Source organism: Myodes glareolus, chromosome 4 (genome assembly GCF_982192425.1).
Source record: "Myodes glareolus chromosome 4, mMyoGla1.1, whole genome shotgun sequence".
In the NCBI taxonomy this organism is placed as follows: Eukaryota; Metazoa; Chordata; class Mammalia; order Rodentia; family Cricetidae; genus Myodes; species Myodes glareolus.
The window spans coordinates 31529837-31557526 of record NC_142029.1 but is presented as its reverse complement, the minus strand read 5'-3'; the positions used below and the strand labels follow the sequence as shown (position 1 = coordinate 31557526).

General features: G+C 36.2%; 1 protein-coding gene across 4 annotated transcripts in view; it reads right to left on the bottom strand.

Annotated features, from left to right (window-relative positions):
• Rfx7 (regulatory factor X7) overlaps positions 1 to 27690 on the bottom strand; it is a 106236-nt gene that overhangs the window by 13687 nt on the left and 64859 nt on the right. For 3 of the 4 annotated variants that reach the window (XM_048423732.3, XM_087905367.1, XM_087905366.1), the window contains 3 exons: positions 18790 to 18872; positions 17307 to 17429; positions 5623 to 5739 (listed from right to left, as the gene is read on the bottom strand). In XM_048423732.3, the coding sequence (XP_048279689.2) occupies positions 5623 to 5739; positions 17307 to 17416 (227 nt within the window). In that variant the 5' untranslated portion in view covers positions 17417 to 17429; positions 18790 to 18872. Of the gene's footprint in view, positions 1 to 172; positions 1214 to 5622; positions 5740 to 17306; positions 17430 to 18789; positions 18873 to 27690 lie in introns of those variants that run through there. The other variant, XM_048423733.3, reaches the window with a different exon arrangement.

The window sequence follows — 27690 nt, the reverse complement described above, 5'->3', positions numbered from 1 at the left end:
AGGATTTCATAGAGGTAAGAACTAATGTCTGGCTGCTCTGCTTCTCTGATCTTTCAGTTTTCACCTCCTAATATCTGACTCTGTGTTTTTATTATTAAGACCAATTAGAAACTACATTGCAACTACATCTGGAGTCCAACTTTAGGGCACAAATTCATGAAAAGCCACTTACTTGCCTGTGGCTTTGCAGCCACTGGCATACACTGGAGTTGCACTGGGGGCTCTTGCCTGAGTCCCCACCTTGCCAGCAAGGTTCTTCTCTCTTTTTTCCTAAGTGTCTGAGTGAGTTTGGGATTTTTCTGTTACAGTCTCTCTGTAGTAAACTCCACAGGTGTTTGGGCTCCAAATGCTGCAGGAGTTAGCCGCTTTCACATGTTTCTCTGTACAGACAGCTGGCTCAATGGCTTCTTTTCTCCTGGAGAATTGTGGACTTTCTCTGGACCTCCTTCTCCAGTTCTGCCAAACTAAGTAGCTGCCGTGAAACCCACTCAGGCTTCTACTGTTCTATGCATCAGCACTCAGTCTCACATCTTCATCGTCATTGTTGGCAGATTTGGTGAGAAAATTGGGAAATCTCAAAGAGAAATTAGTTTAAAAAGAGTTTTTTCCTACATTAAAAAATGGGAAACACTATTAGGATAGAGTTAGGTCTCTGTATGATTACACAATGCATGATTTAAAATTGGAACGATTAAATCAAGTAAATAGATAATCAAGTTAACTGTGACTGACATGTTAATTACCCTTTTGATAACCTGTTGTCAGTTTGATAATTCTTGGTTTATCTCTAAAAAAGTTGGCTGATATGAGTTCCAAGATATAGGCCTTAGAAAAATTTATTAAAAAAGATTATAGAGATATTCAGATCCAGACAGAGGAGTTTAAAGGAAAAATTTCAGCTATAAGGTTAGAGAAGAACAGTCCAAGGTTTCCAAACAACCAACCTTAATATATCCAGTCACCTTACAGGAACTGACAAATGACTGATATCCTCAAGGCTATTTAAGTCCTCATCGGAATCCTGTAGAAATGTTAGATTTAAGGAGATTCAAGGAAGGAATAGCTTCATGTGGCATACATACACCTTTTGTGAAACAGATATTAAACTTGTGGTCAATTTTTAATGGAATTATTGGTCAGCACTGGAGAGACTTGGTTACAGCAGTCTTGGAGCTTGGTCCTCAATTACGATGAAGGACCTGGTAGAAAGATAAGGATAAGGCCACTGAACAATGAAGCAGGACTAGGGGTATGGAAATCTCCCAAGACCAACTTTGTGGAGAGGAAGATTATGCTAATGTAGAAAGGCAATATCTCTATTTGACAACCACACTTTGGCTTTATGCTATACAGCAACTTTGAATGCTTGGGACAGAATTGAAAACGTAGGAAAGGAAATTGAGTTATTTACTAAATTGTACAAGGATCAAAAGAAGATTTCACTGATTTCTTATAAAGATTGACTTCAGCAGTAAATAGAAGGATACCAAATTCAGAAGCTAGACAAATAATAATCAAATTTCTGGCTTTTAAAAATGCTAATTCATAATGCAAAAGGGTAAATTACACATTTAAAGGCAAGATCAACACCCACAGAGAAATGGATCTGAGATAAAAATCAATATTGAATATCATAATCATGATGATGTTTGGATAGGAGAGGTGATTTCCAGAGGTTTGAAGAAAAATCAAAATGTCAAGTATTTCAATTGCAGTAAACAAGATCACCTAAAAAGGAATTATAAACAGGACATTTCTAGAAGCAATGCTTTTTCTAAGCAAAATCCAAACTAAACGTTCTTCCCTTCTTGATTATGCAGAAGGTGTGGCAATAGCAGGCACTGGACTAATGAATATAGATCAACAAGGGAGAGTCAGGGTAACCCTTTGCCATTGGGAAAACATTTTGAAGAGCCTCTCACAGGCCCCCATGCCAAATCCGGGTCAGTCATTTCCTGTCATCATGAAGGAAACTCCTTCCCAGAACAATTAAAGAACCTAATGCCTATTATAAAGAAATCATACTGCTCTGGATTATAGAGCAGCTTTAGAAAATTTAACAAAAATCTCAAGGGAAACCATAAATCAAAGTTAGTAAGATTAGATTAGGAACCTCCCCAAAGTTAAGGTTGGGGCAGGGTTTCATTTTTGTCATTCCAGGAAAATAAAAGCAATCATCTTGAAGAATTTAAAGATCTATGGACAAATAAGCATCCAAGGAAAAAGAGTGAACTATCAGGAAAAAAATTATCAAGAAAAAGAATAATCTGACCTAATATGAACTCTGAAGCTTCCAAAAAGATGGTGGGGTTCCACAATGACTACTCAACCAGAACTATAATACCACTAAGCTGACAAACATCTAAAGATCGGCTTTGGACTATAAATTGTTCAGGACAATTTTAAGGTGACTAGCTGAGATGATTCAGGCTTACAGACTACTCTAGTCAGGACTTGAGACAAGCCCTGCACTTTCCTATTACACAGAGATGATACAGCTACCTCTCCTTGTACTTGACAATTAACTCAAACTTTTCTTTTCAGAATCCCCATTACCCTCAGAGAGCAGAAAGTAATTTTAAAAACATGATGCTCACATTCTCAAGAGGTAGGGTGGGTGGTTTTTGTTGTTCAATGAATTATGGATACTTGTCATCATTTCGGGGGGTTGGTTACAAGTTGTTATTGATAATGGTCAGGAAAAAAAGCTAAACAAAGGAGATTCTATTCAGGGTTCTTGTTTTGAAAAGAAAAAAGTGAATATAGATATGATAGCTTATAAGGGTAGATTATTGAATCTACTTTGAAAAGAGAAAGAGGGTATTTAGAAATAGAATAAAAACTTAGATTATGGAATCTGCTTTTAAACCAAAAAAGGAACTATTAGTTTTAAATATTTTACATTGATACAAATTTTTCTATACTGATATGAATTTAAGACTATTTGTGGTAGAACATAATATACATATATTTCTAATCTTATTCAAGGTATTGGGCCTATACAGCTCATTTAACAATGTCACACAAATTTTTAGTATTTGAAAGTTATTATTACCAACTATTTAGGATAACAAGGAAATGCAGGTTAGTAATTAGTCACCTATTTCAATCGAACTTGTAGACACATTAGGTATGTTTTCAATGTCAAACATATATTTTAGACAGACATGTCACCTTTAAGCACTTCAGAGATCTGCAGAATAAGGCATTTAAGATGCTTTAATAACATCGGCTCTTTTTTGTTGTTGTTGTTTAATGACAATGAGACATGTTTGCTCCTGACAGCACCAATCTACTTCTGAGAAGACAATGTACATAAAAGAAACTCCACATGGAGTTTACTTTCTCTGTGGCAAAAGTAAACCACTGGGCAAAAATGTACTCTTGCCTCAACTGTTGACAGTACGCTGTCAAAACTGGATAAGGAGGACACAAAAGAAAGTGACTGTCAAACCTTGCTAAGACAAGGCAAGACAGTCCTTTAAAAATGATGCTTCATAGAAAAGTCTGTCAGATATTCTAGGCCCAAAGATAAATGCCTCAATGTTGCAGAATAATCTTAGGTGACTGTCCACACAGTGATCTGTTTTTGTCATTTCTCACATTTTTTTGGAAGTTACTTGCTCACACTTCTGACTCAAATAATATTATTTCCTTCTTGGGTATCTGAGTTGAAGACTTTAAAGTTATAGTTTTTCTTGTTACCATATTCAGAAAAGAAATTTACTAAAGATACCTCTTTAAAGATAATGTGTATTTTAATGTGTATTTTAAAGATAATGTGTACAAGGCTGAAAGACATTAAAAGATAGTTTTGGTAATGCAACTTAGAATAGAAAATAAATTAGGCACAAGACTTTGGACTCATCAAGATTGGATAGATAATGGAGCATTTTCTCCGAAATTATCAAATGCAAATAGACTAGACATTGTTGATGTACTTATTGCCTGTATATATTGCACATAGTTATTGTATTTATTGTATAGTTTTTCTTATATTAGTTATAACCTTCACTTTTTATTTTAGACAAAAAAGGGAAAATGTGGACATATTTTGTTTGTGCTTTAACAAATAAAACTTGCCTGAAGATCAGAGTGTGGAGCTAGTCACACTAGTTAGTCATAGAGGCCAGGCAGTGGTGGCTCAAACCTTTAATCCTAGCACTAGGGAGGTTGAGATTGGAAGTGATATGGCTGGGCAGAGAGAGGAGTATAAGCGGGGAGAAGACAGGAGCTGAGAATTCAGTCTGAGGTTTCAAAGAGATGGCGTTCAGTTTGATTACCTGTAGAGACAGGATACCCAATTCAATTTAAGGATTTTATAGAGGTAAGAACTAGTGGCTGGCTGCTCTGATTCTCTGATCTTTCAGCTTTCACCCAATAATACCTGACTCCAGGATTTTTTTAAAAAAATATTTATTTATTTATTTATTTATTATGTATACAATATTCTGTTTGTGTGTATGCCTGTAGGCCAGAAGAGGGCACCAGACCCCATTACAGATGGTTGTGAGCCACCATGTGGTTGCTGGGAATTGAACTCAGGATCTTTGGAAGAGCAGGTAATGCTCTTAACCTCTGAGCCATCTCTCCAGCCCCTTGACTCCAGGTTTTTAATTATTAAGACCAATTAGAAATCATACTACAAATACTGATCTTTTATTACAAGAACATTTTTGAGTGTATTATTAACATTATTTTTTTTTAAATCAGGAAGATTACCATGTTTCTTAGAGAAGAGAAAAAAGATAAACTAACATCTTCCCCCACTTTTATTGATATAATTTAGTTATTAAATACATCATTTCTTAATTTTTATTGTTAAAGCAAAGGTGATCAGATAAAAAGTGATAAAGGGCTGGAAAGATATCTCAGTGCTTTAAAGCACTTGCAGCTCTTATAGAGAACTTAGATTTGGTTTCCAGAACCCACACATTGAGGCTTACAGCTACCTGTAACTCCAGTTCCAGAGAAAACAACATCTTCTCCTGATCACATACATGTACACACATATACATACAAAAATTTGAATAAAAATAGATAAAAATATAAAATAAAATATAAAATCTATCAGAATCTTAATAAACTCACAAACCATTTTGATGTGTGATTTCCATCTGTATACTGTGAATATGTTTTATTACCATTGGTTAATAAAGAAGCTCCTTTGGCCTACAGCAGTACAGAATATAGCCAGAAAGGAAATCTGAACAGAGATATATAGTAGGCGGAGTAGGAGATGCCATGTAGTTGCCTAAGGAGGACACTGGAATCTTACCAGTAGGTCACAGCCTCGTGGTGAGACAGATTAATAGAAATGACTTAATTTATGATGTAAGAGCTAGCTAGAAATACGCCTAAGTTATTGGCCAAACAGTGTTGTGATTAATGTAGTTTCTGTGTGATTATTCGGGTCTGGGCTGGAGCAGTCTCCGTTTACACCATTTGCTATTTCTCATGTAGTTTGGTAACAGCTGGGGAAATAACATTTGCAGTAATTCTTCTAAGGATTCTGAGCTGTTTATTTGTTGATTTACATTTATTTCTAAATGTAGTTGCCAACTGAGTTACAACAGTAGATGAGCCAAATGAGATTATTGATAGTATTCTGATAAAGGATATTTAGATTTGCCTCTAGTGCCCAAACGGCGTGCCTTCATGTTTGGAAAGACGTTTTTCATGATTTTTCCGAAGTCAGCAGCACTTAATGGATGGTAGCCAAGATTGTCACAATAGCTCCTGCAAAAGAAGGACAGACCAAATAAAAAGCGACAGATTTCAGCATCACAGTATGGTGTTACTTCATTGCACCCTTGTAAAGTGAAGCAATGGACCTTCTAGTAATTCATGACAATTTATGAACACTTATTCTTGGGAGTTGCACATTAAATTCAGCTTGAATTTGCTGGACTCACTCTAAAAGTCTACAGCATTGTTTTCAACACTATCGGGGAAATGTGTACAGAGACACTATGTTGGTAAAAAGTTCCCAGTTCTGAGCAAACTCAGGGTCTTAAATGAGTACATGTAAGTTCATCTAGCAGGGCTATAATTTCTACACACATAGCAGGTTCACATACAGAGATAAATTTCGTCTCGAACACTTGTCAGTCAAGCTGATGGGACAAAAGGGCATACTATGTGACACATCAAAGCCTCCAATGCAACCAGGACAGAAGAAGAAGTGATGAGAGGCAGGAGAGAAGGAGAAACAGGGAACAGGGATTTTTCAGTTCCTGGTATGGGTTTTGTTCTGTTTTGGCTTAGTTTTTTTGTTTCTTTGTTTTTTTTTTTTTTTTTGGTTTTGCATTTCTTTGCTTACCTTGCTTTATTTTCTTTCGTGGGGTGGGGGTGCAGGAGGGATGGAGGGAGATATGGAGGGACTGGGAGGTAAACAGAATTGGGGTGTATGACGTGAAACCCCCAAAGATTCAATAAAGAAGTTTAAAAAATTGGAAGTACCAATTAACTTTTAATATGACTGAAAAAGTCACTCAAAAACATAGAATTAGAAAAAAAAATTAAAAAAAAAACAAACATAGAATTAGGAGGGGCTGGAGAGATGACTCAGATATTCTGAGTTCAATTCCCGGCAACCACAACTCCCAACCATCTGTAATGAGATCTGGTGCCCTCTTCTGGCCTTCAGGGACACATGCAGGCAGAATACTGTATACATACTAAATAAATATACCTTTTAAAAAAAAATACATGGAATTCAGAGTTTAGTACTTTTTCATGTCATTTACAATTTAATTACATATTGTAAAAGTAAATATTATTTAATGCTATAAAAATATTCTAAAGCACAGTGAAGATGGGTGCAAATAGTTAGAGAATAACTGACCAGACCTTACACCATTAGTTCTTTATAAAAAGCAGTATTTCATTTTTCTCAAACCCTTGAGGTGGATGATTTTATTAGAAAATTTATAGACAAGAATTTATTAATTTTTTTCTAACATTTATACAGAATAATTTATTAAGATGATTATTTTTCTAATTAAGTATTACAATTTTTTGTTTTTTCAAGACAGGGTTTCTCTGTGTATCTCTCTCTGGCTGTCCTGGAACTCACTCTGTAGACCAGGCTAGCTTCGAACTCACAGAGATCCTCCTGCCTCTGCCTCCCTGAGTGCTGGGAGTAAAGGTGTGCGCCACCACCGCCTGGCTAAGTATTATCATTTTTAAACCAAGTCCATATTGTTATCTTAGTAGTCTTACCACTCACGTATTACAGATGACAACCAATTCAAAAAGAGGGAAGGTATACAGCATAGTGGCACATGCCTTTAAATCCAGCACTTAGGAGGCAGGGGATGGAGGTGGATCTCTAAGCCAGCAGGGTCTACATAGAGAGCTCCAGGTAACTAAGGCTACATAGTTAAGATTCTTTCTGGGGAAAAAAATGTAGAGAAGTCCAAGAGATATGTTTGGATAATGTTCCCTTTACAGTGTCAATCAAATAATACATCTGAGGTAATACGGAAGATAAATTTGATAAGGATTATTGAAATGCCAACAGTTATTTAATTTAATTATTTTTTTGTTTTTGTTTTTTGAGTCAGACTTTCTCTTTAGCTTTGAAACCTGTCCTGGAACTAGCTCTTGTAGACCAGGCTGGCCTCAAACTCAGAGATCTGCCTGCCTTTGCCTCCCGAATGCTGGAATTAAAAGCATGCACCATTACTGCCTGGCTTGGAATGCCAACATTTTTAGGGTATAATACATTAAAATTGTAGAGAAAACTGAGAAACTGTCCGATATTTACTTATATATAATTTGCTCTTTTTTTCATATTGCTCCCTATTCTGGGGTACAGCAATTACACACAGTTAAGGCATGGCTATGGACACTGGCTCTGGAGTTTGTCACAGACACCAAAGAATGCCAGAATGCATAGTATAGTGAAGGTGATCACAGCTGTCTCCAAATCAATTGGTTCCCAGGCTTGTGTTATAGTGTCTTTTAGGTTTGGTGTTGATGAGGTTAGAACTATTAGTTTCATTAAGCAGAGCTCAAATTAAGATCAAACAATTACACTTGAAATTCAAAAGATTTATTTGAGGCAACTATGCAATGATCAGTATGCTTGGAAGACTGCTCTGTTGGAAGTTAACAAAAGTAATTTAAAGCAGAATTAAATTACTGTGTTTATAAATAATTACCATGTTTGACCACCTAGAAGGCTATCTATATCTAACTTGATCTAGAGCTTAGCCAGTCCTTCTCCTTGAGGAGATGGAATGAGGAGAAGTGGTTAAAAGTAAATATAAGTAAGTATTTTGCTTTGTGGGTTGCCTAAGACTGCAAGCAAACTATAATTGCAATAAACTGTAAACTAACTGGAAAGAGTAAGGAGAAGCTGGGGAATAAGATGGGTGGATGTGTTGCTGTGAAAAATTTGAATGGTCCTAAGTCTCAAGAAGATCACATGCATTTGGAGGGTTCTGTGCATGCTCAAGAGACTTGAAAAAGCTGAGGTTCCCATACTGAGCTAAAGAGAAAGTCTCCCTAAATCAGAAAGTGAGGGCTAAAAACAATTGCATGCCTGATTGTTGATGCTGAACCCCAGTGCACACTCATGGAGACCCCTAGTGAATAAAGACTGGGAGATTTATTGGTTGTAGGTCCTTAGTGAAATCTTTATCTTATTAGCTAACTATTAAGCGAGGTAGCCTTCAGGAGGCAGATATTCAGTATAGTTCAAAACAGTCACTTAAAAAATCATCATTTCTTAGCTGGACGGTGGTGGCACACACCTTTAATCCCAGAACTTGGGAGGTAGAGACAGGTGGATCTCTTGAGTTCGAGGCCAGCATGATCTTAAGAGCGAATTCCAAGTGGCCAGAACTACACAGAGAAACCCTGTTTAAAAAAACCAGCAGAGGGAAAAAAACAAACAAAACAAAACAAACAAGCAAACAAAACATCATTCCCCCAGCAGCCAACAAATACTAACAACTATAAGAAGCAACAGACACAAGACTTGGATAGGAACCAAATCTAATTCCCAGAGTACCATATTACATGTCTAAGTTGCAACAAAGAATTATGAGCTATATAAAGAATCAAAACTTTGCCTTAAAAAAATTGTAGTCATTAGACGCTATACCTGAGGAAGTCTAGATAGCTGATGGACTTGGTATACAAAGTGTATAAACCAGCTACTTAAAATATACTTGGAGTTAAGGGAAACCAAATTTCAACAAACAGAAAATATTAGTAGAAAGACAGAAGGTAATATATTAATAAAAGCTATAGTTCTAGAAAATATGCAACAAAATTTTGCTATGATGAAAATAAGTATTAAAACTTTAGAGTTTAAGATAGTAATAACTGGTGAGAAAAACTCAACAGAGTCTCAAGAGCAGATCAGAGAAGTCCAAGAAATTAGCATTATGAAGTTAAGTTGTAAAAAAGGGAGAGAAGAAAAAAAGACTATTTAAAAAACAGCATCAGGGCTGGAGAGATGGCTCGGTGATTAGGAGCACTGACTGCTCTCCCAGAGGACCTGGGTTGAATTCCCAGCACTCCCATGGCTGTCTGCAATTCCAGTCCCTGAAGACCGAACACTCAAAGCAAAACACCAATACCCATAAAAACAACAGCTACAATACCACCCCCCCCTCAACAGCAGCTGGGCATGGTAGTGCACAAGAGGCAGAAGGATCTTTGTGAGTTCAAGGTCAACCTGGTTTACAAACTGAGTTCAAAGACAGCCAGGACTATTACACAGAGAAACCCTGTCTTGAATAACCAAAAATAGCTAAAGATCACCCAAGTTAAAGAAAAATTAATTTACATATCTCAGAAGTACAATAAGCAAGCACTAAAAGCTTGGAGAAACATGTATTATGGACACCTAAAGGCCAAAGTCAAAGGTAGTATTTTGAAGGAAGCAAGAAGAGGCTCATTATGTGGCTTGAATGCTCATTTCAATACGGCGTACAGATATTTCTCATGAGAAAACATGACACTAGAAGGCAGTGAGATGACATATACACAGTGCTAAAAGAAACTGTCACCTAAGAAGTCTATTTGCAACAAAACAAACCATCCTTTAAAAGTTAAGAATAAATTAAGACATTCCCAGAGAGGTACAAAATTCAAATTCAATACTAGTAAGATTTGCCATACAGGAAATGCTAAAGGCAGTCATTCAGGCTTAAATAGGCATGAGATAGCAGCTCTGAAAAACGTTCACATGAAAAAATAAAGAATACCAGTAAAGACAACTAAATATAAGTACAAATAAATATATCTTCCATGTGTGACTTTTGATATTCTCCTATGTGAACAGATAGGCAACTGCATATAATACCAGTTATAAATCTGTGTTGATGGGCACGTTATAAAAAAATTTAAGGGAAACAGAGATACATGTACAAATATATTTTTGTATTGTTGACTTTTTGGAGTAATAATCTGAATTAGAGTCTAAAATAAATTAAAATGCTAGTTGATATATCTAGGGCAACTATTAGAAAACCTGAAATGGACTGGAGAGATGGCTCAGAGGTTAAGAGCACTGCTTGCTTTTCCAGAGGTCCTCAGTTCAATTCCTAGTGACCACATGGTGGCTCACAACCATCTATGATAAGATCTGGTGCCCCCTTCTGGAGTGCAGGAATACATGCAGGCAGAACACTGTATACATAATAAATAAATCTTCAAAACAAACAAACAAGCAAGTCCCAAAATGTAGAAAGTGAAAAAAAATTACTATAAAATAACTCTTTAATGGAAAAATAGCAATAGAAGAACAGAGGAACAAAATGAGCTATATAGCACACAGAAAATGAGCAGCAAATGTAATTTCTACCTCATCAGAAATCACACTAAATGCAAAGATTGTAACATTCTAATTAAGTTTAGTTCAACATGTTTACTATAAAACATGGTCAAATCAAGTTATCTATAGATCCAAGGACACAGCAGTTCAAAAGTAAAAACAAAACAAAATGAACAACCAGAAAGAGAACATGCTGAGAGCCTGAAAGAGAATAGGAACATCTATGCTAATATCTAAAACAAGAGAAATTCACAAATACATGGAAACTAACCAAAAATATTTTAAAATAATCAACGGGCTAATGAAGAAATAACAAGAGAAATTATAAAATACTTAAGGTAAATAAAAACTAAAACATAACATACTGAAACGTGTGATGTAGTCACAGCAGTGCTCAGAATATATATCCACACATGACCACATTAGAAAAGCACAAATTTAACCCAATCTTCTACATTAAGAAGTTAAGGGGGTGAGGGGAGAGAGAGGGAGAGAGAAGGAGAGAGAGAGAGAGAGAGAGAGAGAGAACTAAAAGCAAGCAAAACGAAGAAAAAATATGAGGATTGGAGTGGGAAGGAAAGAAACATGGAACAGGAAAATATTAGAGGGAAAAAAAAGTGAACCAAAAGTTGATTTTTTGAAAAGATAACAGAGTTGATAAACTTACCAAGGGCATGGGGGAGAAGAGCTAAAAATGTATACCCAAATTACATAAAACAAGGAATGAAAGAAAAACACTCAAATATGTAAAATAAGGGATGAAAGAACAGTCCTACTGGCCTTAATGACATAAAAATTATTATGAGAGAAAACTATGATGTCAACTAAATTAAGCTATGTGAAATGATCAAAATCCTAGAAACACACAACTACCAAAATGAACTCTGAAAGATAATCAGATCTGTAACAAGAGACTGAATTAGTCATTTAAAAGCACCTACAAGGGGCTGGAGAGATTGCTCAGAGGTTAAGAGCATTGCCTGCTCTTCCAAAGGTCCTGAGTTCAATTCCCAGCAACCACATGGCTCACAACTGTAGGTACACAGGTCTTTTTCCCTTTTGTTCTTGGCGATATGCAGGGTTGTTTGACCTCTGGCTCTCTGGCCTCTCTGCTCTGCACTGGCCTGAGGGTATAGCTTAGAAAGAACTTGGCTCTCTTTTGTTATGGTAATTCCACCTGTGAACAAGGTTCCAGCTGCGGGCCCTACACGCCTGCCTCTGCAGCTGATTCTGCCTGAGGTGCCGGGCACCTGTCATCTTCTTCCACTGCTCCTGATGGGAGGGGGCCGTGCCCTTTTGTCCCCTTTGCCCACTAATATAAATACCCGACTTGAGTTTAATAAAGTGGTCATTTGCTCTTTGGTGAATGAGCAGGTCTCTTTGCGTCTGTGTGTTTAAACCCTTAGGACAGTCGTCCATTCTCGTGGACTCGAGTCAGGAAAGCGCGCGCCTGAATCGGGCCTGGGTATCCACAGAAAAGCGGAGGCTAACACACAACCATCTGTAATGGGGTCTGATGCCCTCTTCTGGCCTGCAGGCATACACACAGACACAATATTGTATACATAATAAATAAATATTAAAAAAGCACCTACAAAGAAAATCCCAGTTTCAGGTGGCTTCAATGATACTTCAAAAACTCTCACACTGGGGCTTGAGAGATGGCTTAGCTGTTAAGAGCACTTGTTCTTGCAGACAGCCCAGGTTTGATTCTCAGCACAAACATGGTGGCTAACAATCATCTGTAACTCCAGTTCCAGGGGCTACAACATATTCTTCTGGTCTCCATGGCACCATGCAGCCATATGGCATGCAGAAATACATGCAAGCAAAACACCCATATACATAAAATAAAAAAAAAATAATAATAAAAATGTTGGGTATAGTGATGCACACCTTTAATCCTAGCACTCTGGAGGCAGAGGCAGGCAGCTCTCTGAGTTAAAGTCCAGGCTAGTCTACATGGTGAGTTCCATGACAGCCAGAACTATATAGTAATTTCCTGTCTCAAAGCATAAACAAAAAATAAAAAAAACTCTCAAGTTTAGCTTATACTGCCATCATTACCCAGATACCAAAATCAGACAAAAGGACCATAAAAAACCCTGCAAATTAGTATCTCCTGTGAATAAAGATACAAAAATCTTTAGCATAATACTAATACACTAAATTTAACTATATACATAATGAATTATACAAAATGATCAAATGTGATTAATCCCAGAAATGCAAGATGAATAAAAAATAGTAATATATAATTTTGATTCCACAAAGAAAAAAAATCCAAAATGGTTATCTTACCTCAGATCCCAATAAAACAACAAACAAAGAAACAGAAATCTAACAGACTGCAAGCAAGCTAATAAAAGAATGAAAATCCTTCAAACCAAAGAAGCTCTATTGAGGAAAACCCATAATCAACATCATATTTGATGGCAGAAGAATTCCACCAAAGAGCAGGGCCCTGACAAAGCCTAACATCTCTCCATCATAAATAATCTAAAGAAACGAGGACTAGAAGGAATATATTTCAACAAAATAAAAGCTGTTATGACAAACCTAGAACAAAATTACTAAATGAGGAAAACTAAGCATTTCCCCTAACATCTGGAATAAGACAATGGTGTCTCTTACCCCCTAGATAGACTAAAAACAGTGCTTTAAGTCTTAGCTAAAGCATAAATCAAGAAACAAAAGGGATGCAAATAGCAAAGGAATACATCAAATTATCCCTATTTGCAGGTGTTATGATTGTGCTGTAAGGGACCCTAATGAAGGATTCTACTAGGAAACTCTTAGACCTGATAAACATCTTTAGCAGAGCAGGAGAATACAAAAATTCAATATATAGCTTTCTATATACCAGTAACAAACTTGTCAAGAAAGTACCAGTTAAAAGAAAAACTCCATCCACAATAGATATGTGTACATATGCACACACACATACACACACACACACACACACACACACACACACACACACCAAGAAAAGGGAAGATCTCTAAAATGAAAATTTTTTTAAGAGATTGAAGAAAGAAACTGAAGAAGTTACAAAGAGATGGAAAAACTCCCATGTTAATAAAGTGGAAAAATTAATATTGTGATAGTGAAAGCAACTGAGTTATTGAAAGCTATCTACAGGATTCACTTGTAATGCTAATCAAAATTTCCTATTGACATTTAAATGACATTCTTCATAGAGCCAGAAAAAAATCAAAATTCATATGGAACCACAAAAGGTCTCCAATAGTTAAGGCAATCCTTAGTACAAAAAGCCCCACTGAACATACTACAGAAACAACAGCAACATGACAGCAGCACAAAAACAAGACACGCAGACCAACACAACAGAACAGAGGATACAGAAATAAACCCACATAGACACACTTAACATACATTAGGAAAAAGGTCAAAAAAAATCAATTTCCAAACATAGAAGAATGAAATGAACCTTTATCTTTCACCTAGTATAAAACTCAGCTCAAAATTAAAGACATCATGTAAGACCTGAAACTCTGACAATACTAGAGGAAAACATAATAAGGCATGAAGCACAAATTCTAATTGGTCTTGGTAATAAAACTTGGAGTCAGCTATTAGGGGTAAAAGCTGAAGGATGAGAGAAGCAGAGCTGTCAGCCACTACAGAGTTCTTACCTCTCTACCAAAGCTCAGACCAAAGGGGTGATCCTGATTCTACGAATTCTCAGACTGCATGGCTCAGACTGAATCCCCAGACTGCTGCATTCATTCTCAGACTACATCAGAGATCCTGTCTCCTCCCGCTTTATATTCCTTTTGCTGCCCACTCTTTTCTCCACCTCCCTAGTGCTGGGATTAAAGGTATGAGCTGCCACCACCACCTGTCTTTGCTTCTCTTTGAGGCTGGATTAATCTAGTGTAACCCAGGGTGGCCTTGAATTCACAGAGATCCATCTGTCTCTGGAGGCATGGAATTAAAAGCCTGTGCCATCATTGCCCAGTTTTAAAACAACTCTTGATTGAAGGTAAGACTTTCTAGCTGCAGATATCATACACTTTGGTCATAGGAATTGGAGAAATTAAGCTGGTAATAATCTGGCAGCCTCCTTCCTGATGGCTAGCTCTTATGGTGTTGAAAGGCATTATGTAAGATGCTGGAATAGGAGCTGGAGAGATGGCTCAGAGGTTAAGGTCATTGATTGCTCTTCCAGAGGTCCTAAGTTCAATTTCCAGCAACCACATGGTGGCTCACAACCATTTACAGTGGGATCTGGCATGCAAGCATACGTGCAGGCAGAATACTGTATAATAATAAATCCTACAAACTATAATTACAACAGGCCCATTATTAGTGGCACTAATATCTTGAAGGTAACCAAGATATTAACCTCTATCTGATTATACTTATGGCCAATTCAATAGGAATTAATATTTGCTACAGTAAACTTTGTTAAGAACCTGTGGCTGGAGGTCACAGATTCTAAAAGAAACCTACTACCATTTTTCCAAACTGATACAGAACCCAACTGACTCAGCCCTCATCAAGGAAGCATCTTTTGTAGCAAACAGAGCTTGTTTTTTTAAAATGAATATTTATTTATTATATATACAGTGTTCTGTCTGCATGTTTGCCAACACACCAGAAGAGGACATCAGATCTCATTATAGATGGTTATAAGCTACCATTTGGTTGCTGGGAATTAAACTCAGGACCTCTAGAAGAGCAGTTACTGCTCTTAACCTCTGAGCCATCTCTCCAGCCCCAAACAGAGAATTATAACTGGTCAAAATGTAGAGAAAATGACTATGAAATACCCATTTCCAAATAGGTCATTTTTCTTTTTTCTTTTTTTCAAAAATGTTTATTTATTTATTACGTATACAGTATTCTGTCTACATGTATGCCTGCAGGCCAGCAGAGGGCACCAGACCTCATTACAGATGGTTGTGAGCCACCATGTGGTTGCTGGGAATTGAACTTAGGACCTTTGGAAGAGCAGGAAATGCTCTAACCACTGAGCCATCTCTCCAGCCCCTAGGTCATTTTTCTAATCCCCACACTCGGGAGGCAGAGGCAGGTGGATCTCTGTGAGTTCGAGGCCAGCCTGGTCTAAAGAGTGAGTTCCAGAATTGTGAGGACTGTTTCACAGAGAAACTGTCTTGGAAAAAAATGTAAAAACAAACAAACAAAAAATCATTTGTTAATTTTTCTTTTAGGAAACTAACAAGACATCTTTGGATTATTTCTCAAATTTTCCTACTTCAGACAAGTTTATAATTTTAGAGCTAAAAGAAACTACATGTGTCTTCAATTTTTTTTTTCATTTTATAGAAGTGCCAAACGATAAAAAGAATACTTAAACACTTGCCCAGGTCATAGAAATTGACAACATCTATTTTCTTAACCTTCAACTCATGGTTTCTTCAACATACCATATGAGTATTCTTTTATTGAATTCAGATGTATTTCTTAAAAGTTTCGGAATGTTCTCTTTATTTTAATTACCTTACTATTTGCACTGGATCTATGCTTACCATAAATATATATCTTTTCTCCTCCTTCCTTTCTTGCTGTAGCCCAGGCTGCCTTTATACTTACAATGCTCCTGGATCAGTCCGGGGTCACAGACACATATGACCACCACACCTAACTATTACACGTACACACATCCTGGGGGAGTGTCAGTCCTCAGACAGGCAGAGTTCGGCATACAGCAAATCCTCAATAGACAATTTCAGATAGCAAGAATGACAACTTTCAGCTTCAACTTTTCTTACGAGTAAACACTAAAATTCTTGGTTCAAATTTGTTCTCTTTCTCATTTCAAGTATGCATTCTGCTTTTTCTATACCCCACTATGTTCACTTTCATGAGCTGCTCAGGAGTATGAGTTAAGCTACAAAGTTTTCTTTTTAGACACCAACAATCTTCTCAATAATTATAGCTTCTCTGTGTAACTTTAAACTAATTAACAATAGCATTTATTTGACAGTTTTCTTACAAATTCTATACAACAAATTAATTCTTGCTAGTTTAATGTATCAATAACCACAAAATTTTGGCTTTATTGATTCTACCAGAATAAATTCTTTCAGATAAATTATAAACACACTAAGCAAGACTGAATTTCTCACTTACTAGTCATGTTCTGTCTTAGAAGCCCTCTAATGAAAACACTTTTATTTCCTACATTTAAAGAAATTATTTGCATATCAGTTATTTGTGTGTGTGCATTTTTTTGTGTGTCCCTGATCTCTTTGAACAAATAATTCACAACATTCTTTGTTTGGCAGGGAAATTAAATAGTTTTAAATTAATGAAAGGTGACTATCATCTTACCCTCAGAACCCTAGACAAACCCTTCATTTAATAATCTTGCTCTATATTCATTCTACCACAAAAACTTAGAGCTGGAAGAAAACTTGGAACTTTCTAAAGGTAGTTCCCAACTAACAGCTAGATAGTAAGGAATGACAAAAATCAACCACGGTACCACATAGTACTCATCTGCTTTAATACAATCACTTACTTGTATTCGTCATAGACTTCTTGCTTGGGAAGTGAAGTCTCAGGATGCTCCTCTAAGGTATTCCGAATCCAGGAAAAGGCATGCATCTGCTGTGCCCGACTAGATGACATGGCATTCTGATCACTAATCATAAAATATAGACAAATTTTAGCTGAACTAGATAGCAATTCCATTAATAATTTTTAAAAGCAAGGCCTAAATGTTATGTTAAAAACATATTAATTAATCAAATTGAGCTCAGGACATATGGTGAATATTCAGGAATCTATATACAAACTGCTCATTTGTGATTGTGAGCCAGTTTTTACAATCAGTGTCAGACTGCAATTACGAACCTATCCCATTCCTGGTTTGAATTCTAAAGAATGATAGGTGGTGGGGATATTACAACATTAGGTGAATTATTTCCTAACTTACTTGCCCATTCATTTGCCCATACTTACTAAATCATTAAATGTTTAAAACAAGTATTATGATAAATTCTTTATATTCCGTTTGGTTTGCATACTCAAAGAATATGCCACGTAGAAGTACCTACCATGAAATCATACTAAACACCCCATCTCTAAAATTCACGGGAGAGCTCTCAAGAGGATCAATCTCCCTCTACAACCCTTCTCACAACTAGGCTCTTGCATAGACTACCATGTCTACCCCAAAGCATGAATTTATTATTTGGTAGTACTTTTATAAACTGAGCTCATGAAATTGGCATTACTAACAATACATGGCAAGCTATTCTGACTGACATTCATCTCAGCATCCTAGAAGAGTCATTTGATTCCAAAAAACTGAGCACATTTTAGGTCAGAAAATTATTTACATAGTTCTTATATTTGGGATGAGGCAGGACAGGTAAAAGTATGAAAATTTTTATTGCGTTTCTTTTTAAGAGTAATTTTAAATGAGTAGAATATTGGAAATAACATATGAGGAGAATGAATCCTCAGGAATACTAAAAGGTAATGAAACACTTAAGAATAGAATCTGAAGAACAGTTTTTCTCCACTTAAGTATTTTTAATGATGAAACTAAAGCAATACCTCAAGCACTTAAAGTCAGGTATATCTACCATGAATTATGCTTAACAGTGTACTTCCTTTCCCCTCCTCTTATATTCCATGATGTGCTTACTTATCACTACATTTAAAACAACCCCACAACTTATTCATCAAGAATACTTATTTGGTTATTCTTCGGTTTTCTGTTCTTCTTTTCACAGTTTTGTATAAATATTCCCACTGATCTATACAACAAAATCCAACTTACATTTCATAGTATTTAGCCAGCTCCACAAATGAATTAGTAAAAATTGCAGGTAAATACTTAACCAAATATTATGAAAGACCCAAATGGTCTATTCTTTCACCAGTCAGTGTTCTGAAAAGCTCAGGACTACTAAAACAACAGTCAATCATAATGCACACAGCTTAGCACCATCCTCCAAACACAGTAGCTGTGACAAAGACAAGGACAGAGCTACCTTTTCTCTGCACTGCTGAGACCAGAAGGCAGCTGAAGGTAGAGGTAGAGTTTCTCTAGGTCTGTAAACTTCTCAACTTCTTGCTGAAAACAAAGGGTAAAAAGAAAGACCATTAAAGCATTTCCTCCCAAATAAAGTTATTAATATTTTCCCAAAAGCTACTCATGTTTTTCTAATTTTCAAATACTTAAAACATGACTATTACTAAAGGAAGTTTCAAAAACTGAAATAAAATCAACAAACCCTTCTGAACTGTGCAGGTGACATTATAGCTTGAATTTCAACAGTGGCCTCTATTTGGGTTACACTTATGTTATAACTCTTTTTCAATGAAGATATCCATGGTAACTTATTTCAAGCAAAACTAAAGTAGTGGTAAGTGAACTGAGTAGTGCTATTTCTGATGACAGAATATTTGGGGGGGGGGGTTGTGAAGGTGGAGAAGGTCTTTTCAAGACAGGATCATTCTATTATGCAGCTCTGGCTGCTTGGAAGTCTTGACATAGATCAGGCTGGCCTTGAACTCAAAGAGATCCAACTGCCTCAGCTTCCTGAAAGCTGGTATTACCAGTACCATCATGCTTAGCTCAGAATTTATTCTTTTTGTTTGTTTGTTTGTTTGTCGAGACAGGGTTTCTCTAATAGTCTTAGTTGTCCTGAAACTAGCTCTTGTAGACCATGCTAGCTTCGAACTCATAGAGATCACGTGCCTCTGCCTCCTGATTGCTGAAATTAAAGGCATGTGCCACCATTGCCTGGCTCAGAATTTATTCTTAATAAACACAGTTTAAACACAGATTCAACTTTGAAGGGAAAATAACCCCACAACCCCGAGCAGTCAATTAATTTTATGTGTGTTATTTGCAATTGTACACATGCATGTATGTATGCACAGAGGCCAGAAGAGGATGTTGAATGTCTTCTTATATTGCACTGTTTTATTTTCTTAAGAAATGTCTCTCACTAAACCTGAAGTTGGCTGTTTACTGGCTAGACTGGTGATTGGTAAGCGTTAGTGATACTCCCATCTCTCCCCACCTCCCTCAGCAACACTGGGAGTATAGGTGCAAGTCCATGCCCTGGCTTCTTATGTGGGTGCTGAAGACCCAAATACACTGTTCTTATTATCAAAATTTACCCAAAATTTTAATCTTAGACAATTCACAAAGTGATTTAATCTATTATTTGCATAAAGGTCCTAAATGTACATTTCAAAACTCCCATCACCAAATGGCTTTTGTTGTATCTCTTAAAGAAAAACTAAGCAAAAAATTAGGCATTCTTTCTTCAATTTTTCATTGATGATTACCTTTTTTTCTTAGTTCCTACAATGTGCAGTTTTGGAGCTTGTTTACTTTTATTCTTCACAGTGTATTCCAGATTAATTCTACAGTTGGGCATTAACATTTTGCCCCAAGGTATTTCAGTCTTTTTATTTTCACTGCCACAGTAGTCTAGATCTTTTAGCTCATTCTTTACCAACAAAAGAGAGTTCATTTACTTAGTACATGTTTTGGGTTTGCTATAGTTCACAAATTATGCAAGAGAATCATATAGCTATACCATGTATTGTATATTGTACAAATACTTGAACGCAGTACAATAAAAAGCAACACCACAACATTTTTGCCCTTAAGAACTTAAGACAATACTTACCTAACTAAATTGCTTCCCTGACTCCAATCTCTCCCCTCTTTAATGCATTAATTTGGCTCCTTACAGACCTTTAATAAATACCATCATTCTCATTGAACCTCCAAAGTATCTATCATATTGAACCTAGGGAGGTTACATTGTAATAATAAAACAAATAATATTATAGACAAAGTCTGAGACCTGTAACTAAAATCATGATCTCTGAACATTAAGAACAGAAGTATCTCATACTGATTATGAAACTTGGGGTTCTACGTGGTTTTTAAGACTTCAAAGTAGAGGAGACATTGCAAATGTATTTCAAAGGAGCCTTACAAGATGTCAAAAAATAATTTTGGAAGAAAATTAAACTGTTTTTTCTTATTTCAAGTGACAAAACTTGTAAATGTTATCTATGTTATTTCTTTATTTGCAACTGGTGTTTAACACACAAGAGAAAAACTACAGAATATCACTAAAATCTGGTAGTATCAAAATCTTTAAAGAAAATGGGAACAAAATAACCCAAGTGCATAACAATAGCATTTTAGTCCAGTTTGAGTTCAGCCCAGTTTTCTGGTTTTATTTATTTCAGGTGTCACTTACTGCCAAATGTTGACTTCCGAAACAAAGCTAGTTAAATTTATGTAAAGACTCTAAACCTACTAAGTTATCAAGGTAAGAGTATCATGTGGCAAGCACATTAAACATCAGATTATTTAATACACTTTGTGAAAATTTAAATGTAAAGAATAAGCTTTTTCTATTCTATTTTGAGAAGCACTGGTTGTTACAAAACACATATGGCTGAATTTATGAAGTATAGAATAATGGTGGTCTATTTTCATAGCAGTGAAATATATACACTTAAGAAGTGTGTGTGTGTGTGTGTGTGTGTGTGTGTGTGTGTGTATGTGTTTCTAAGGCAGGGTCTCACGTCGTAGCCCTGGCTAGTCCTGAATGCAGAAATCTGTTCACTTCTGTGTAACACAAATTCTAATTATTCTTTTTTTAAATATTTTTTAAATATTTATTTATTTATTTATTTATTATGTATACAATATTCTTTCTGTGTATATGCCTGCAGGCCAGAAGAGGGCACCAGATCTCCTTACAGATGGTTGTGAGCCACCATGTGGTTGCTGGGAATTGAACTCAGGACCTTTGGAAGAGCAGGCAATGCTCTTAACCTCTGAGCCATCTCTCCAGCCCCCCTAATTATTCTTAATTAAAAACCTGGAGTCAAATATCACGGAGTGAAAGCTGAGAAATTAGAGAAGCAGTACAACCAGCCATCAGAGAGACCTTTTACCTGTACTGCATCCTCAGATCAAATGGGTAATCCTATCCTCAAACTGCCTGCTTCAGACTGCACTGAGCTCCTTTCTCCTCCTGCCTTATATTTCTCTCTCGGCCCAACCATATCACTCCTGTCTCCATCTCCATAGCGCTGGGATCACCTTTGTGTGAGCTTTGTTTCTCTTTTAAATAGATTCAAACTCTTATAGCCCAAGGTGACCTTGAAATAACAGGCCTGATGAGGGATAATGCTTCTGTACACTATAAAGATTTGTCACTCATATTAATTTAGTAAAATGCTGACTGGCCAGTAGTCAGGTAGGAAGTATAGGCGGGGCAACCAGACTAGGAGAATTCTGGGAAGAGGAAAGGCAGAGACTGAGTCACCAGTCAGATGCAGAGGAAGCAAGATGAGACCGACTTACTGAGAAAAGGTACCAAGCCACCTGGCTAAACATAGACAAGAATTGTGGGTTAATTTAAGTTGTAAGAGCAAATTAACAATAAGCCTGAGCTAATAGGCCAGTTTATCATAGAAGTCTCTGTGTGTTTCTTTAGGACTAAATGGCTGCAGGACCAGTTGGGACAGAAACTTCCATCTTCAGTGATCCCTCTTGTCTTTGTCTTCTGAGTCCTGGAATTAAAGGTGTGTGTCACCACTCCCTGACCTCTAGCAGTTTAACTCTGATCTTCAGGCAAACTTTATTTGTTAAAACACAAACAAAATATCATTACACCTCTGCCTTATTATAAGTTAGCTGTTCTCAACCATCCTAATGCTGTGACCCTCTAATATAGTTCCTCATGTGTGGTGTCCCCAACTATAAAATTATTTTGTTGCTATTTCATAACTGATATTTTGCTACTGTTAAGAATTGTAATGTAAATACCTGCTATGTAGGATATCTGATATATGACTTTAAAGGGGTCATGACCCACAGGTTGAAAACTGCTGCTCTAAGTGAAAGAAACCATTCACAAGAGGTCTAAGCATATTAACGACCCCCCCACTCCACCCCAGGCTGTGAGATGGGAAGTGTAATGACTGCTTAATGGGCACAATATTGCCTCTCAGATGCGAACAGTTTAGAATTAGATTGTTTTTTGCACTGTACTGTGAATATATGTATAAATGTGAATAATGGTAAAATTTATGTTATATTATCAGAAAAATTTATAGTTTAGGGGTGGCAGAGATGGCTCAGAAGTTAAATGCACTTGCTGTTTTTACAGAGAAACTGGGTTAAATTCCCAGAGCTCACAACATTCTCTTCTTTTTCTTTCTTTTGTTTTCTGAGACAGAGTTTCTCTGTGTGGCCTTTGCTTTCCTGGAACTCACCTTGTAGACCAGACTGACCTTGAACTTAGAGGTCTGCCTGCCTCTGACTCTCCAGGGCTGGGATTAAAGATGTGTATCACCACACATGGATCCAACATTTTCTTTGTGCTGGGTTTTTTGAGTCAGGGTTTCTCTGTAACTTTGGAGCCTCTCTTAGATCTTGCTCTGTAGATCAGGCTGGCCTCAAACTCACAGGGATCTGCATGCACCACCACTACCCAGCCCCACTGTTCTTTCTAACCTCTATGAGCAATAGGCAGACACATCATACACAAATACACATGTAGGCAAAATACTCAAAACATGAAATAAAATAAAAATCTTAAAAACAAAGTATACCATCTATAGTTTATAACAGAGTTGGGCAGATGTGTCTTCACATCTGAAGATCTCATTTTAAAAACAATGACCTACACCAACACCCCTTTATCACAAGACTTAAGTTTTCACTTTTTAAAAGACATTCCTAAAGTTATAAAAATGGTTCAAAGTTTAAGATGAGCCTCAAGTATTACCTAATTTATTGAATAAACTGGTGATAACTGATAGAAGAAAATATGAGAAGAGGAAAAGGTTTCTGCTTTCATCCATTCATATTGGATAGTAGTTTATCTACTTTAAAATTTCAAATGAGCCAAAAGCACATTTACACTTACCATAGTGGGGCATGGGCAAAAAAGCAAAGCAAAACAAAACAAACAAACAACCAAAACCCCCAAAAAAAACAAAACAAAAAATGGCTGTGAAGCAAGAGTTTAAAAATACACAGCTTTCTTGGTCTCTTCCCCTGAACTTTAAACATATTTACAAAATAAAACAAACAACTGAAATCCTTGTTAATAACTCAACTTGAATTAAAGCTTCTAACATTATCCTGTTTGTTCCTCGATTAGGATCCTAGTATTTATTCAGAAACATGCTCAGCTTATAGATAATTAATTTTCATTTATGGATTCATTTAATAATGCTTTCTAGTATCAGATTATACTTTCCCTAGCATCTAACATGAAGCTTTATCTGTTTTGTTCTAATTAATTCTTTTGTGAGGCAGAATCCTAAAAGATAAGATAAAGTCCAATAGGAAACTTTCAATTTTGTTTTTAAAGATCTAAAATTATAAAATACCACACATAAAGTACAGAGAGAACAGGTAGGCATGCATTACTATGCTACATTTGCTTCTAATCTTTTGACATCCCATCAGTGGCAAATACAATAAAAATAGCTGTATACCCACTGTTTAAAACATTAATTTAATGGAGTCAGTCTAAAATGCTGATCGATAGATAAAAAATAAACAAAATGTGATACAACGGCAATTTTATTCAGCCACAAAGAAAATCGTCTCATTTGTAAGAAAATAAATGGAAACAAATAAGCCAGGCTCATAAATACTGAGTATTTTCTTCTTTATGTGCATTTTGGGGGGCATAAAAAAGTGTGACTATTATGGATGTTTAAAAGGAAAAGAAATATAGGGTTGAGGAAGAGAGGAAGCATGGGGGGATCATCATTGAGATGTCACATGCATTTGCGAACAAGTCATAAGAAAAGCTACTGTTTTACACAATCAGTATATGCCAGTAAAAAGGATAATGAAAAAGCATAATGTTCATTATTCTGAGAGTAAATTATCACAAAGATTCACTATTTTAAATACTAATGATATTATTTGTGTCCCTTGTGTCCTTGTGAGTTTTTACATGTGTCTAAAAGTAGAAATATAGTCAACAATCATACAGTTTCAACTTCATTAATTTCTAATTACTTCCTCCAAACTGTTATGCCAATTTATATTCCCAGCAACAATGTTAGGATTTTTCCATATTTTTATTAAAACTTACATTTTACATTTTAAATAATCTTTTTTGTTCGTTTGTTTGGAGACAAGGTTTCTCTGTGTAACAGCCCTTGGAACTAGCTCTTGTAGACTAGGCTGACCTTGAACTCATAGAAATCCGCCTCTGCCTTTCAAGTGCTGGGATTAAAGGTGTACACCACCATCCCGGCTCTTTTAAATAATCTTATGGTGTGAAATGCTTCTATTTCATCCATCATTTTGTAAGTAGTGATGAGTATGGTCACATTAAGCTTTAATAACTCTGAAGCTATTCTGGGACAGGCAGATCTGAAACAGGGGCCAAAGAACCTGGATTTTTAACAAGTGCTACTGTGGCTGCAGCTCAGCGATTATGCCTCTGAGACCAGTGTTCAAAGGACCTTTCATGCTGAGTACACACTGAACACAAGGGCTCTTCATCACAGACATGGTAAATCCCCAGGAGTCACATGTGCTCAGATGATTTTTCTCTTAGTGGTTCTATTCATTTTCTTTTTGGAGACAAATGACACAAGTTTTCTGATGTTCCAGGTAGTCAAATACATCAGTCTCTTCATTCATAATCCCAAGCCACAGCACTCCATTTCACAGAATTAAACAAGACAGAGGGAAATGTATGAGGACTCCATTTTCCATGTTTGTTGTCTTAATCTTTAATTTCCTAACTTCTATAAAAATCAGGGGGAGTTACAGATGCGTATGATTTCCTTTTATAGGGTGCCTACATAAATGATGTAAAGGGAAATTGTTTTTCTATTCCCAGTCCTAGAAACATCAAGCAACCAGGAAAGCAGACACTTTTTATTATATTATATTTGATTACTGCAAGAATTTGGCCTTCTACTTACAAACCTATTGAACTAGGTATGAAGTGAAAATGGTTTAATTTTTCTGCTTTGCTAGAAGTAATATGATCTAAGTACACTTGAAAGACATTGAGTTTCTAAGGGTCAGGGAAGGAAAAATGAACCAAGTTAAATAAGCAAACTTTAGGAAAACTGTAGTGTTATGGTTTGAGAATGGCCCCCATAGATTCATAGACTTCAATACTTGTCCCTAGTTGGTGAAACTATTTGGGAAGGATTAAGAGGTGTGGCCTGGCTAGAGAAAGTATGTCACCACGGGCAGGCTCTGAGGTTTGAAAAGACTCATTTCATTCCCAGCAAGCCTTCCTCTTTCTCTGTCTTATCATTGTGGATCAAAATGTGAGCTTTCACTTTTTTCTTTGCTGTCAGCATGGACTCTATCTAGAAATCAAAACAAAACAAAGCAAAAACCTCCTTTCAATTTACTTCATCCATAATTATGTGTGGAGAAATTATAGCACTAAGAATCCCAAAGTGCTGCAATGTGAATCCTGGCAAATTCATTTTCTAAGATAGGACTATGATGTGATTCTAAGCAGATTATGTTTATAATACTGTGAAAGTTCTACATCTAACAGTATGAGTAGATTTTAATAAGAAAGAAAAAACTTAAAGAGATTATCAAGAACATTCTCTGTATTTAAGAAAAGTTCACATTTAGGAATGTGGTTTCAACTACACTTTGGGTTTTTATGCTAATTTTATTTATTTATCTGCTTAATTCTTAAAAATTGGATTAATAGTAATACATTAAAAGAAAGCTATAGGAAAGAAACAACATGGATTTTTTTGGACTAAATAAAAATATCATAGATAATTAGAACACCTTTACTAAGCTACTCCAAGGCTATCTCACAAAATAAACCTATCTTCCAACTACAAGCATTTTAAAGCCATGGCGTATTTTAATTAGATACTCCAAAACGTAATTTTAGTTTTAGTCAAGTCTGGGTCAGTATGCTGACCTTGGTTAGCATTTAGCATTCACTGTAGAATGCTTCCTCTAGCAGAGGAAGGAAGGAACTTTTCAAATGGTCCATGCGTTATATAAACCTCTTTAATGATGTACTGTAGTACACACATTGGCAGGGGCAGGAAGTACATAATCTCTCTTAGAAGGCCTCATTTTACTATCAGTCTGGTTCTCAGAAAGCATGGATCCTATATTCTAGTGTTTCCAACCACTTTTAGTCCATCCATCACTTTAGCAGTTAAGAACAATAAGATAATTCTCTCTTCCCACTTAAAATAATCATGAAATACACTTGAAAGTTTCAAAATTAAATGAAATCATTCATTCATGCACAATTAAGTATTTAGTACATTCTAGGTATTATTTATATTTTAGTAACATGAAATTGAACAATAAACAAAATTTATGTACATAATGAAGATAAATGCTGTAAGCAAAAAAAAAAAAAAATGTTGGGAAGCATAGTTTAAACCAAAAGCCTTGCCACAAAGCAAAAAGGCAAATGCCTTGCACAATGGCTGACCTACAGCAGAGATTCCTAAAAGATATTATTATTCTTTGTCATATTCAACTTTGTTATATTTTGCTTTCTTTTTTTTTAAAAAAAGGATTTATTTATTATGTATACAACATTCTGCCTCCATGTATACCCGCATGCCAGAAGAGGGCACCAGATCTCATTACAGATGGCTGTGAGCCACCATGTGGTTGCTGGGAATTGAACTCAGGACCTCCGGAAGAGCTGCTAGTGCCCTTAACCACTGAGCCATCTCTTCAGCCCCATATTTTGCTTTCTATTAACTGAGTATTGTAATGGTGCCAGAAACAATGATAGGAGGTAGTACACATTATTACAAGACAAAAATAGAGGCTCCCCCCCACTTTCTGTCCTCATATAGATAATTATTATTTCCCCAACCCTATAAAGAAGAACTTTGCCCACAAAGAC